A 13,357-nucleotide genomic window follows, 5' to 3' on the forward strand; every position below is an offset into this window, starting at 1 on the left:
AGTATGTTACCTTTAGATGTATTAGAAAGTCAACATATTAATGTCAAGTTTTGATATCCGCTAAGGATTACTTAAGAAATAGTAAATGTGAAGTCTTCTGTGTTGGGCGGTGTTGTCGGTTGGCAGTACCATGTAACCACTGTACATATGCAGAGACCCCCTCATACATATACAGACACGTTTTTAAGCAGGAAATGTTTTTATGTGGAAATAGTTCTACTTTACAGACTATAAGTCACTATAACCAGTATCAATCCTTTACAGAAATTATATAGCCAAACTGTTTGTGTCCGCATTCATACATGTATATGCATCTACACAAACGTCTGTTCATTTCTATATAAAAGCTTCTATCTCACACTTTTCCTCTTTTATAATTGTTTTTTTTCTGTTTTGGGGATACATTTAGATGGGGGGAAAAGCCTCTCCCAGTTTTATTTAATGTACCTGTTACCAGAAATAAAATAAATTTTCCACCATTTACATAATCTACAAATGTCTCACTAATCCCATTTCTGCCTTGTATGGAGAGGGTTAAAAGCAGTGAACTCTCTGCTGAACTGGAGAAACACGTCCACTGCCAAGGTGACCCATCTACTGCTGAACTTTGCAAGTGGTTTCAGAGGGTTTATTTACAATAACTGTAGTCTCTGACATGGGAGCTATGCAGTTTTATTTAAGATTTCATTCCAGCAGTGACAAAGTACAATCAAGAGTTGTTGATACCACTAGCAGTGGAAGGGTTAATGTCGGGTGCAGCCAAGTTAGCCACTGCTCATTGATTGAAGATGCTTTGCTTTAAAGTTTAATACAGCTTCTTGTAAGGATGAAAAAAATATTAGCAACTTAAAATAAGCCCAAAACATGTGAGGGTCTTTCTCTACAGGGAAGGTCTCCTCAGAGTCATAGATTGACTCTTTCTGCAACACTGCACTGTTCCTTTTTACTCTGTCAAGCATTATCTTGGACATTGAAGATCTTGCAGGCTCCTATAAATTGCTGGCATGAGATGAATGTACTACAGTATATCATAATCTTAGGGAGCAGATTGAGCCATATTTTTCATCCTTTTTTGGTGTTCATTTTGAAATGTGTGAGATACCAGTGACTGACCTGAAAACTGTGAGGCATGAACAGATTCCTTCACGGACACTGACCTCAATAGCACTGTGACTGTGGCATTGGAATTATCATCCAAAACATTAAGGAATAGCAGCTCTTTATTGGAAGGTGGAAGTGGTTAGTAAAAGTGTAGTTTGAGGTATTCAAATAGTCCACAAATCTTGAAAATGTCTCTGGGTTTCTGCTACATGTAGTGAAAAAGATGTCAGTCCGGGTCATTGAGTCAAGTTGTGCTTTTTATGCTGTGTGCAGTTAGTTGTTCAAGCCAACACTTTGGGTCCGGTGTCAGACTGTCAGTGCGTATTTTCGGTCTGGTAGTGCAATCTACATTATGGGTAAAGTGGTGTTTCCTTTGTTCTGTGGTTGGACTATGTTGTCTACATTGTGGGGAAGAAGGATTCATTTGTTACAGATTAAGGAGATTCAGCCTTTCTTGGAATATTAGATGATGCATGGTGTAGCTACGTTGTAGAAGACATGTCTGCCTAGCTCATAGACTCATAGGAGTATATCTTCCTGTGTCATGGTGGTCCATTTGAGTCCATCTACGTTGTCTTGAAACACTATGCAATCCTGTATCATGGTTTTGCATGGTGTCCGTGTCAGACAGTGTTTGGAAGGAGCACACTGTGTCTAATGACCTGTGCATTTATTGTATTACATTTATGGTGTTTCTCCCTGCCATTCACAGTGGAGGGCTCTCTGCTCAGAACATTGTTGAGTCAAGGATGAAGGAGGGAACAAAAACTTTAGAGCACAAATAAAAGACATTTTGATTTTTTTGTATTTTTTTTTTTTACTTGCAAAGTGCTCTTTATTACAGGATTCTGTGCAAGGAGTCTTTTTCTGTCTATCCTCGCTATAAAACCTTGCCATTAAGCAGATTAGATGGCTGTAAATATATATATTTATATGTACTGTATATTACAAAAAAAAAATCATCATGTTGCATTGTAAAATAAGACTGAGCAGAGTCTCTGTGCCACTCCAAGAACTGCCGGCTACTAGGTCTTCTATGGAGCATTTCCATGCTAAAGGGATTTTTGCTTTTATGATATTTACACTCATAATCATATAAACACCATTCTCATTATGTCACCCCTTCACTGCCGCAAGGGCCCCAACTTATTGCAAAGTAAAAAAGCCAAAGACCATTCCAGCTGGGAAGGGGTCAAAAGAGATTCTTACCACTTGTAAACTGGGGCAGAATGTGGTAAGGGGGACAGAATGTTGCTTCAGCAACAAGGAGACAGGACTGGGGTGGTGGAAGCTGTGTGAGGCAGTGGACCCTTAGACAAACCAGGGCAAGCATCTTATGCTGGAGAAACCTGGCTGGAGGAGACAGAAGAGGCTTCTGTTTTGGAGGTGGCTGCGGATGAGGCATCATCATCACCAAATGGATTCTTGCCACAGCAAAGTGTGGTGACCATGCAGTTACGGAACTGTGAAGAGAGAAATGGTAAAAATGAAATGGCCGCAACCAGGAATAGTTCTAGACAATAAAATGTGGGCGTGCAAAAGTGCAGAGTGTACTGGTTGGAGACCTCATCATTTTTATTTATTTATTTTTTATTCCACCTTATCTCTAATTTACCTCTCTTTTTGCTTTGCATAGAGCTATTGGCATATGCTACCTTGCATGATAGCCAGCACCTTTGAGGTTTCATTGTGTTATACCTCTGAATGGAGTGCTTAGGATTTATACTACCCACTACATTAGCAAAGCAGCAAAGACCAAAGATAAATCTGTCCAGTGTATATTAGCCACAAATCTAGTAAGTAAGTGTGGGATCCAAAAGTCAATAGGACTAAGGATGAGTTTGTAGGTATCATATACAAATCGGTTTACTAGACACATCTAGGGATGGGCAAATGTGTTTATATTCGAATTAGAATTTTAGAACGAATGTTATTGTAGAAATTCGATTTACATAATAGAATGTTTATAAGAACGAATATTCTTAAAAATTCTATTATCGAATGTTATTTACTGTTTTCAAATGTCACTTTTGAATTCGAATATTACATTTATAAAACACAGTTGTAGACTAGAAATATTATTTTGAATTTGAATGTCACATTTGAATTTGAATATTACATTTATTAAACACAGTTGTAGACTAGAAATACTATTTCGAATTTGAATGTTACATTCAAATTCGAATATTACATTTCGAAATTGAATGAATACATAGCTAAACATTCTATTATTCGAACGAATATTTTTGAATTTTATTGAAAAATTTGAAAACGAAAATTCGAAAATACAATGTTATATAAACATTCGAAATTCGATTTGAACGAATGAATGTATCAAAATTTGTTTTAAATTTCAAATTTTTAGAAACATTCGCCCATCCCTAGACACATCACCTTCTAACAAAGACTGTTTTTTTTTTAAATACATAAGTGATTATTGAAATAGGCAAGTTCAAATATTTCTGTCCTGAAGGGACATTTTAGGCTAAATATGGTCTACTAGAGTGCTTTTCAAAGTGTGAGGCGGCCTCCCCAGGGGCACACTAAAGCATATAAAGGGACGTAAAGGATCAGTGACACTTTGCACTTTGGTGCTAAGATCTCAAAGATCATATTTTAGGATCCGTACCTGTTTGTTCAGAAGAATGTAGATTACAGGGTTGTAGATGGCAGAGCTCTTGGCAAAGAAAGCTGGAACAGTCATGAAGACAGGCCCAAATTCAGAACCCTGGTTGCTGAAGATGAAAAATGCCACAGTGGCATAGGGCACCCAACAAATCAGGAAGGCAACAACCATGATAATTACCATACGGGTCACTTCTTTCTCAGCCTTCTGGGTGGTGGCTGATTCCTGCTGTTGAGCTGCAGCCTGAGTTTAGAAGAAAGGGAGAGAAATGGACAGACATGTAGACAATATTACTGTAGATGAAAAGGCATTTTGAGAGTAGCATTAACATATTCATATATGTGCTTCTAAATAAGGACAAATATTCATCGTATATTTATATAGTAACAATGTAGGACAATGTGTTGTTTTGCAGGTAGGTTGACCATTTTGATATATTGTAATCTGTTTATGTGGATAAAAGTACTCTAGATATCCAACAATGACTAGGTGAAGGCTCTGCGTAATTCTCATCTTATTCTTTGTTGAAGAGATATCTAGATAGGTAGAGTGCACATGTCTTGAGGACTACATGATATGAAATAGTGCTGCCATCTAGTGCTCTTGCTAATTTATAACATAAAGTTCTGCAGACACGTGCACACTTCTGAACTTACCTTCCGTCTTTTCAACAAAGGTTAACAAGAAAATAAAGAAAATCTAATTATAAAAGTAAATTGGAAAGTTGTTTAAATTTGTATGCTCTGATTCATGAAAGATTTCTTTGGGGATTTTATGGCCCTTTAAGATTAAAGGCCTATTTCGGTTTTAAGGAATAAAGATCAAGTGAGAAACCAAGATAAGGACTCACCTCTTTTACAGTGCACACCAGACGGCCATAGCAGAAGAAAATGACAATCAAGGGAATAGTGAAGTGCACAATAAACATGTAGATGACAAAGGATTCGTTGTTGACCTCGGGTTTCAGTGTGTAATAGTCCACTCCGCATGAGCACTGCATTCCTTCAGGGATATATCTGTAGGGAATATTTTTAATGATGTGAATTATTGACTGTACAGGAACACTTAAAGGGACAGTCTACACTAGAATATTTATTGTTTTAAAAAATAGATAATCCCTTTATTACCCATTCCCTAGTTTTGCATAACCAAAACAGTTATAATAATACACGTTTTAGCTCTGTAATAACATTGTATCTAAGCCTCTGCAAACTGTCCCTTATTTCAGTTCTTTTGACAGACTTGCATTTTAGCCAATCAGTGCGGGATTGTCTTGCAGGATTCCAAGGCAGTCAAAGGGTTACAAAAATCTATCACTTTCTATTACACACATTATAAACCTAACAAAGGGTGAGTTCCTTTCTCTTTGAGTGTCAGTTTAATTAAACTTGCTCACTAAAGCTAAGCTATTCTAAATAACTTACTCATTAATGTGATATAAGTTAAACCACCATGCTAAACTAGCCTAACATAACTAAGCCAGTCTAATATAATGTGCGTTCTCCTGCACTTGACTCAAAGGTCTAGAAAAAGTTATTACTGTCTTACAGAGGCATACGCACATATGTTGTGAGGGCCCTTGCACCAGTATTCACGCTCAGATAGCTGGTGGTGGTGTGTATTGTGTCTGTGAATATTTAAGTTGTGTTGTACAAACCACTGTTGACTGCGTTGCGTACTGGTGCACAGTATAGATAGCATGAGTATGCAAGATATAAGTATGTAAATTATATCAGGCTAGCTTAGCATAGGTGTGCAAGTTATATCAGGCTAGCTTAGCATAGGTGTGCAAGTTATATCAGTCTATCTTAGCATAGGTGTGCAAGTTATATCTGTCTAGCTTAGCATAGGTGTGCAAGGTATATCAGGCTAGCTTAGCATAAGTGTGCAAGGTATATTAGGCTAGCTTAGCATAGGTGTGCAAGTTATATCTGTCTAGCTTAGCATAGGTGTGCAAGGTATATCTGTCTAGCCTAGCACAGGTGTGCAAGGTATATCAGTCTAGCTTAGCATAGGTGTGCAAGTTATATCAGTCTAGCTTAGCATAGGTGTGCAAGTTATATCAGTCTAGCTTAGCATAGGTGTGCAAGTTATATCAGTCTAGCTTAGCATAGGTGTGCAAGTTATATCTGTCTAGCTTAGCATAGGTGTGCAAGTTATATCAGTCTAGCTTAGCATAGGTGTGCAAGGTATATCAGTCTAGCTTAGCATAGGTGTGCAAGGTATATTAGGCTAGCTTAGCATAGGTGTGCAAGTTATATCAGTCTAGCTTAGCATAGGTGTGCAAGTTATATCAGTCTAGTTTAGCATAGGTGTGCAAGGTATATCAGTCTAGCTTAGCATAGGTGTGCAAGGTATATTAGGCTAGCTTAGCATAGGTGTGCAAGGTATATTAGTCTAGCTTAGCATAGGTGTGCAAGGTATATTAGGCTAGCTTAGCATAGGTGTGCAAGGTATATCAGGCTAGCTTAGCATAGGTGTGCAAGGTATATCAGGCTAGCTTAGCATAGGTGTGCAAGCTATATTAGGCTAGCTTAGCATAGGTGTGCAAGTTATATCTGGCTAGCTTAGCATAGGTGTGCAAGGTATATCTGTCTAGCTTAGCATAGGTGTGCAAGGTATATTAGGCTAGCTTAGCATAGGTATGCAAGGTATATCAGGCTAGCTTAGCATAGGTGTGCAAGTTATATCAGGCTAGCTTAGCATAGGTGTGCAAGGTATATCAGGCTAGCTTAGCATAGGTGTGCAAGGTATATTAGGCTAGCTTAGCATAGGTATGCAAGGTATATCAGGCTAGCTTAGCATAGGTGTGCAAGGTATATCAGGCTAGCTTAGCATAGGTGTGCAAGGTATATCAGGCTAGCTTAGCATAGGTGTGCAAGGTATATTAGGCTAGCTTAGCATAGGCGTGCAAGGTATATTAGGCTAGCTTAGCATAGGTGTGCAAGGTATATTAGGCTAGCTTAGCATAGGTGTGCAAGTTATATCAGTCTAGCTTAGCATAGGTATGCAAGGTAGGTATATCAGGCTAGCTTAGCATATGTGTGCAAGTTATATCAGTCTAGCTTAGCATAGGTGTGCAAGGTATATCAGGTTAGCTTAGCATAGGTGTGCAAGGTATATTAGGCTAGCTTAGCATAGGTGTGCAAGGTATATTAGTCTAGCTTAGCATAGGTGTGCAAGGTATATTAGGCTAGCTTAGCATAGGTGTGCAAGGTATATTAGGCTAGCTTAGCATAGGTGTGCAAGTTATATCAGTCTAGCTTAGCATAGGTGTGCAAGGTATATCAGGCTAGCTTAGCATAGGTGTGCAAGGTATATCAGGCTAGCTTAGCATAGGTGTGCAAGCTATATTAGGCTAGCTTAGCATAGGTGTGCAAGTTATATCTGTCTAGCTTAGCATAGGTATGCAAGGTATAATAGGCTAGCTTAGCATAGTTGTGCAAGTTATATCAGGCTAGCTTAGCATAGGTGTGCAAGATGTATCAGGCTAGCTTAGCATGGGTATGCAAGGTATAACAGGCTAGCTTAGCATGGGTGTGCAAGGTATATCAGGCTAGCTTAGCATGGGTGTGCAAGGTATATCAGTCTAGCTTAGCATAGGTGTGCAAGGTATATTAGGCTAGCTTAGCATAGGTGTGCAAGTTATATCAGTCTAGCTTAGCATAGGTGTGCAAGTTATATCAGTCTAGTTTAGCATAGGTGTGCAAGGTATATCAGTCTAGCTTAGCATAGGTGTGCAAGGTATATTAGGCTAGCTTAGCATAGGTGTGCAAGGTATATTAGTCTAGCTTAGCATAGGTGTGCAAGGTATATTAGGCTAGCTTAGCATAGGTGTGCAAGGTATATCAGGCTAGCTTAGCATAGGTGTGCAAGGTATATCAGGCTAGCTTAGCATAGGTGTGCAAGCTATATTAGGCTAGCTTAGCATAGGTGTGCAAGTTATATCTGGCTAGCTTAGCATAGGTGTGCAAGGTATATCTGTCTAGCTTAGCATAGGTGTGCAAGGTATATTAGGCTAGCTTAGCATAGGTATGCAAGGTATATCAGGCTAGCTTAGCATAGGTGTGCAAGTTATATCAGGCTAGCTTAGCATAGGTGTGCAAGGTATATCAGGCTAGCTTAGCATAGGTGTGCAAGGTATATTAGGCTAGCTTAGCATAGGTATGCAAGGTATATCAGGCTAGCTTAGCATAGGTGTGCAAGGTATATCAGGCTAGCTTAGCATAGGTGTGCAAGGTATATCAGGCTAGCTTAGCATAGGTGTGCAAGGTATATTAGGCTAGCTTAGCATAGGCGTGCAAGGTATATTAGGCTAGCTTAGCATAGGTGTGCAAGGTATATTAGGCTAGCTTAGCATAGGTGTGCAAGTTATATCAGTCTAGCTTAGCATAGGTATGCAAGGTAGGTATATCAGGCTAGCTTAGCATATGTGTGCAAGTTATATCAGTCTAGCTTAGCATAGGTGTGCAAGGTATATCAGGTTAGCTTAGCATAGGTGTGCAAGGTATATTAGGCTAGCTTAGCATAGGTGTGCAAGGTATATTAGTCTAGCTTAGCATAGGTGTGCAAGGTATATTAGGCTAGCTTAGCATAGGTGTGCAAGGTATATTAGGCTAGCTTAGCATAGGTGTGCAAGTTATATCAGTCTAGCTTAGCATAGGTGTGCAAGGTATATCAGGCTAGCTTAGCATAGGTGTGCAAGGTATATCAGGCTAGCTTAGCATAGGTGTGCAAGCTATATTAGGCTAGCTTAGCATAGGTGTGCAAGTTATATCTGTCTAGCTTAGCATAGGTATGCAAGGTATAATAGGCTAGCTTAGCATAGTTGTGCAAGTTATATCAGGCTAGCTTAGCATAGGTGTGCAAGATGTATCAGGCTAGCTTAGCATGGGTATGCAAGGTATAACAGGCTAGCTTAGCATGGGTGTGCAAGGTATATCAGGCTAGCTTAGCATGGGTGTGCAAGGTATATTAGGTTAGCTAAAAATAAAGAAAATGTTCTATTAATTTTTAAATGTGAATGTGTGTGTGTATATATATATATATATATATATATATATATATATATATATATATATATATAAAATTTTATATTTTCTTGTATCTTCTTTATTAAAAAAAGAACATTTCTAAAACATTTCTCCTATGTGAAGAACATTGGAATGTAAGATATTTACAGTACATACACAATAAAACACATTTAATATTGAATAAAAATACACTTTTAAATACATAAATGCACATGTGTACACACATATATATATATATATATATATATATATATATATATATATATATATATACATAAACATATTTAGACATGTATATTATAGCCCTTTGCAGTCAAACACCTTGTCATATACCATGTACCTTTGAACCCTTATAACTTTGTAATTAATATATATATATATATATATATATATATATATAGGTATAATATTTATCAGATAATGTATACAGTATATGTAGTGTAAATGTATTTTGTAATGTATTTATGTTGTATTTGATGCTATTTGGGGCAAATTTACTTTCAACTTGTAATACTCGCGCAAGTTAATGTGGGTGCATTATTTTTATATAGTGTGCGCTAACGTTAGCACGCCACTTGTAATCTAACCCTATATCGGTAAAAAGAAGTGTCTCATGTTGTCAAAAAGCCTGAAAAGAACATACAAGCTGAAACAATGAGACAATGTTATGGAATACTACCTTGTCAATAAGAGATTCATTTTTACATGTTAAAGGGATATAAAAGTCAGAATTAAAGGGATAGGAAAGTCAAAATTAAACTTGCATGATTCACATAGAGCAGGTAATTTTAAGACACTTTTAAAATTACTTCTATTTTCAAATGTGCTTTGTTCTCTTGGTATTCCTTGTTGAAAAAGAATATTGTTTTGTCAAGCCCAGTGAGTGCTGTCTTCTATTTACATAGAGAGAGAGAGACCTCTATTCTCTCTCTCTCTCTCTCTCTCTCTCTCTCTCTCTCTCTCTCTCTCTCTCTCTCTCTATATATATATATATATATATATATATATATATATATATATATATATATATATATACATATACATATATATATATATATATATATATATATATATATACATATATATATATATATATTGAGGTGGTTTTAAAGGACCATTATACCCAAATGTTGAAACACTTGAAAGTGATGCAGCATAGCTGTAAAAAGCTGACTAGAACATATCACCTGAACATCTCTATGTAAAAAAGAAAGATATTTTACCTCAAAAGTTTCTCAGTAGCCACATCCCATTGTAATGGACTTCTAAGTAACAAATCAGTATGTCTGTCCCGGGATAGCGGAAGGAGTGAGCCTCATGCACACTCATGTTATTTCCCTATTCAGTGTAAGGAAGTTTACTATGAAATCTCATGAGTTTACAGTAAAAGAGTAAAGGAGTTCATGACCTCAGCATTATTATTTATTATTATTTTTTTACCTGCAGCTGGGCAGCAGCTGAGTATATCTTTTTACACAGAACGTACTCTGCTGAGCTGAGGAAGTTGTGAGGTAAAATATCTTTCTTTTTTACATAGAAAGGCTCAGGTGAGATTTTCCTGTCAGCTTTTTACAGTTATACTGCATCAGTTTCAAGTGATTTAGCATATGAGTATTATGTCCCTTTAAGTAAAGGGATTATACATTTGGAACACCATTTTTTCTATAAGCCACAACAGAAGATAGTTTTTTTGCCTTGTACTTTTCCCAAACTTGTGTTAGCGTTACCCATCTCTCTTGATTCTATGGGGCCCATTTATCAAGCTCCGTATGGAGCTTGTGGGCCCGTGTTTCTGGCGAGTCTTCAGACTCGCCAGAAACACTAGTTATGAAGCAGCGGTCTAAAGACCGCTGCTCCATAACCCTGTCCGTCTGCTCTGAGCAGGCGGACAGGAATCGCCGGAAATCAACCCGATCGAGTACGATCGGGTTGATTGACACACCCCTGCGCGAGTCAGCAGGGGGCAGCGTTGCACCAGCTGCTGGTGTGAGCTGCTGGTGCAATGTTAAATGCGGAGAGCGTATTGCTCTCCGCATTTAGCGAGGTTTTGCGGACCTGATTCGCACTGTCGGATCAGGTCCACAACACCATTGATAATTAGGGGCCCCATGTGTTTTTTGGTCAATTGAGTGAACTGATTAATCTCTCTAGTTCCTGGGGCAGCAGCAGGCATATGTTTTGTAGGGTTCTTGGCATAGTTTATATGTATTTAATGTGCATATGATTTGATTTTAGATCTTTCTATTTATTCTGGAAGATAATATAAAATATATGTGTTGTCTGGAGGTAACAATGGGATACTCTGCCCTTTAGATAGATAATACCCAATTACCCACCATTATTCTATCCATTAGTCAAAAATCTCTCAACAAAATATCTCCATTGTAACTTTTGGGGATATTTATTAAGAAAATCATTGGTATTTTACCTGCAGTAGAACTTGGTGCATGTTTACTGTTGTTGGTGATTATATTCCAATGATCTATTTATTATGCCTTTTGTAATATTTCAAACATACCTGGACCATCCTACAAGTGGAGGAACAGCACATGTAAGAGCCATGATCCAGGTGAAAGCCACACCCATGACAGCATGGTTCTCACCAAATCGGAAGTTGCTCATGGGCTTGCAGACCACCACGTATCTCTCAATGGCCAAAACCACTAGGGACCAAAGAGCAATTTCACCTGTTAAAGAGAAACAGAACATGTGTTTAATCTTCAGAAGAACAACTACATATAGCATTACAATGAGCAGATAATGTGATAAATAGTGTAGATAATGCAAATGGATACTGGAGCAATGGTTAAAGGGACACTAAACCCAAATGTTATCTTTCATGATTCAGATAGAGCATGCAATTTTAAGCAACTTTATAATTTACTCCTATTATCAATTTTTCTTCGTTTTCTTGCTATCTTTATTTAAAAAGTAGGAATGTGATGCATAGTAGCCGGCCCATTTTTGGTTAAGAACCTGGGTTATGCTTGCTTATTGGTGGGTATATGTAAGCCTCCAATAAGCAAGCACTATCCATGGTGCTGAACATAAAATGGGCTGGCTGCTAAGATTTACATTCCAGCTTTTAAAATAAAGAAAGCAAGAGAATGAAGAAAAAATGATAATAGGAGTAAATTAGAAAGTTGCTTAAAATATCATGCTCTATCTGAATCATGAAAGAAAAAAAATTGAGTTTAGTGTCCCTTTAAGTGCCCAAAGTCTTCCATATATAAATACTTATTAAAGAGACATGAAACACAAATTTTTTTCTTTCACAATTCAGAAAGTGCATGCAATTTTAAGACACATTTCCAATTTACTTCTATTATCTAATTTGCTTCATTCTCTTGATATGCTTTTTTTTTAAATCATATCTAACTATGCTCAGTAGCTGCTGATTGGTGGCTGCACATAGATGTCTTGTGTTATTGGCTCACAAAAGTGCATTGCTATTTCTTCAACAAAGGATATATAAAGAATGAAGCTAATTAGATAATAGAAGTCCATTAGAATGTTGTTTTAAAATTGTATTCTCTATCTAAATCATAAAAGATTCATGGGTTTCATATCTCTTTAAGTTTATAGGCTTGAATGATCGTTGTCCATGCTAATTTTTGTCAGCCCTCCCCTGAATGAATCAATCCCTATGAACTGTTCATGGTCTATGCATTTGATGTTGTATAAGACAATGAGCTAGATTTGCACACAACCTCTCAAGCCTCAATATTTCTTCTGTTATGGAAGAGACCCATTCACTAAAGAATGAGAGATGAGGGAGCTTTATTGAAAGATTTAATTAATTTAACTTTTGTAACTGGAGAGGTTGTTAGGAAATATAAACCAGTGTGGACATTCCAAGATAAAATGTATTTCCCAACCTGCTCTCTGTGGATTATTCACAAGTGAGATTTTTCAGGATGCAAACTTACCACCAAGTGTAGCGAAGAAGCCTTCAACGAAGCAACCAGTTGTTCCGAAGACAAAGTATCCATGCATTGAGCTGTACATGGTAATTGTGAACCCACCCAGGACCATGAAATGATTGGCAAATGCCAGGTTCAATAGGATATAATTTAGGGGTGTTCTGAGTTTCTTGTGCTGGATAGTGACATACAGGGTCATAAAGTTGATTGGAAGGCCGAGGAGGATGAGTAGGAACATATAAGCTGCCAAGACAGAATATTTCCATGGTTCTGCCAAGTAGTACTGGGGATATTCAAAGGGACTTCGTACCACCCCAGTTTTGTTGGACATGGGAATATAAAAATTGGGACCTTCTGTTCCATTCATGGTGGCAGCTCTTAAGTCCTTTCTCTACAAAACAACCCTTTGATGTTCCTGTTTTAGGGACCGCTAGAAGCTCACGTTCCCAGCTAGAGCTGCTCTACAGAGTGAGCGAACGTCCTGTCTTCTTTATAATGTGACTCCTTGAATAAGCTGCCAAGCTCCGTGTCAGCACCAAAAGATTTAGGCCACAACTAATCATTGTAATCCAATCTAAGGTGGCAAAGTGTTAATTGGCTTCAAGTATTACAGCTACACCTGTCTGCGTTAAACACATCACAGGAAAGTGTATTTAAAAGTGATAGGGAAATTC

At 37.6% G+C, this 13,357-nt stretch overlaps 1 protein-coding gene across 1 annotated transcript; it reads right to left on the bottom strand.

The window, feature by feature from the left end:
* Window positions 1-2,349: 2,349 nt before the first annotated feature.
* Window positions 2,350-13,050, bottom strand: RHO (rhodopsin). The gene is made up of 5 exons (XM_053688960.1): window positions 12,690-13,050; window positions 11,279-11,447; window positions 4,578-4,743; window positions 3,731-3,970; window positions 2,350-2,564 (listed from the first exon to the last, which is right to left on the bottom strand). The coding sequence occupies exons 1-5, from the start codon at window positions 13,048-13,050 to the stop codon at window positions 2,436-2,438; spliced, it is 1,065 nt and encodes a 354-aa protein (XP_053544935.1). The 3' UTR covers window positions 2,350-2,435.
* Window positions 13,051-13,357: the final 307 nt, after the last annotated feature.

This window comes from Bombina bombina, chromosome 7, assembly GCF_027579735.1.
Source record: "Bombina bombina isolate aBomBom1 chromosome 7, aBomBom1.pri, whole genome shotgun sequence".
Classification (NCBI taxonomy): Eukaryota; Metazoa; Chordata; class Amphibia; order Anura; family Bombinatoridae; genus Bombina; species Bombina bombina.

What these genes read in the sequence shown, in the direction of transcription:
- RHO (XM_053688960.1), bottom strand. Translation starts at nt 13,050, where the DNA reads ATGAATGGAACAGAAGGTCCCAATTTTTATATTCCCATGTCCAACAAA. An exon ending in CCACTTGTAGGATGGTCCAG is followed by an intron (nt 4,744 to 11,278) that starts GTATGTTTGAAA and finishes TATTCCCTACAG; the next exon opens with ATATATCCCTGAAGGAATGC. An exon ending in TGGTGTGCACTGTAAAAGAG is followed by an intron (nt 3,971 to 4,577) that starts GTGAGTCCTTAT and finishes TTCTAAACTCAG; the next exon opens with GCTGCAGCTCAACAGCAGGA.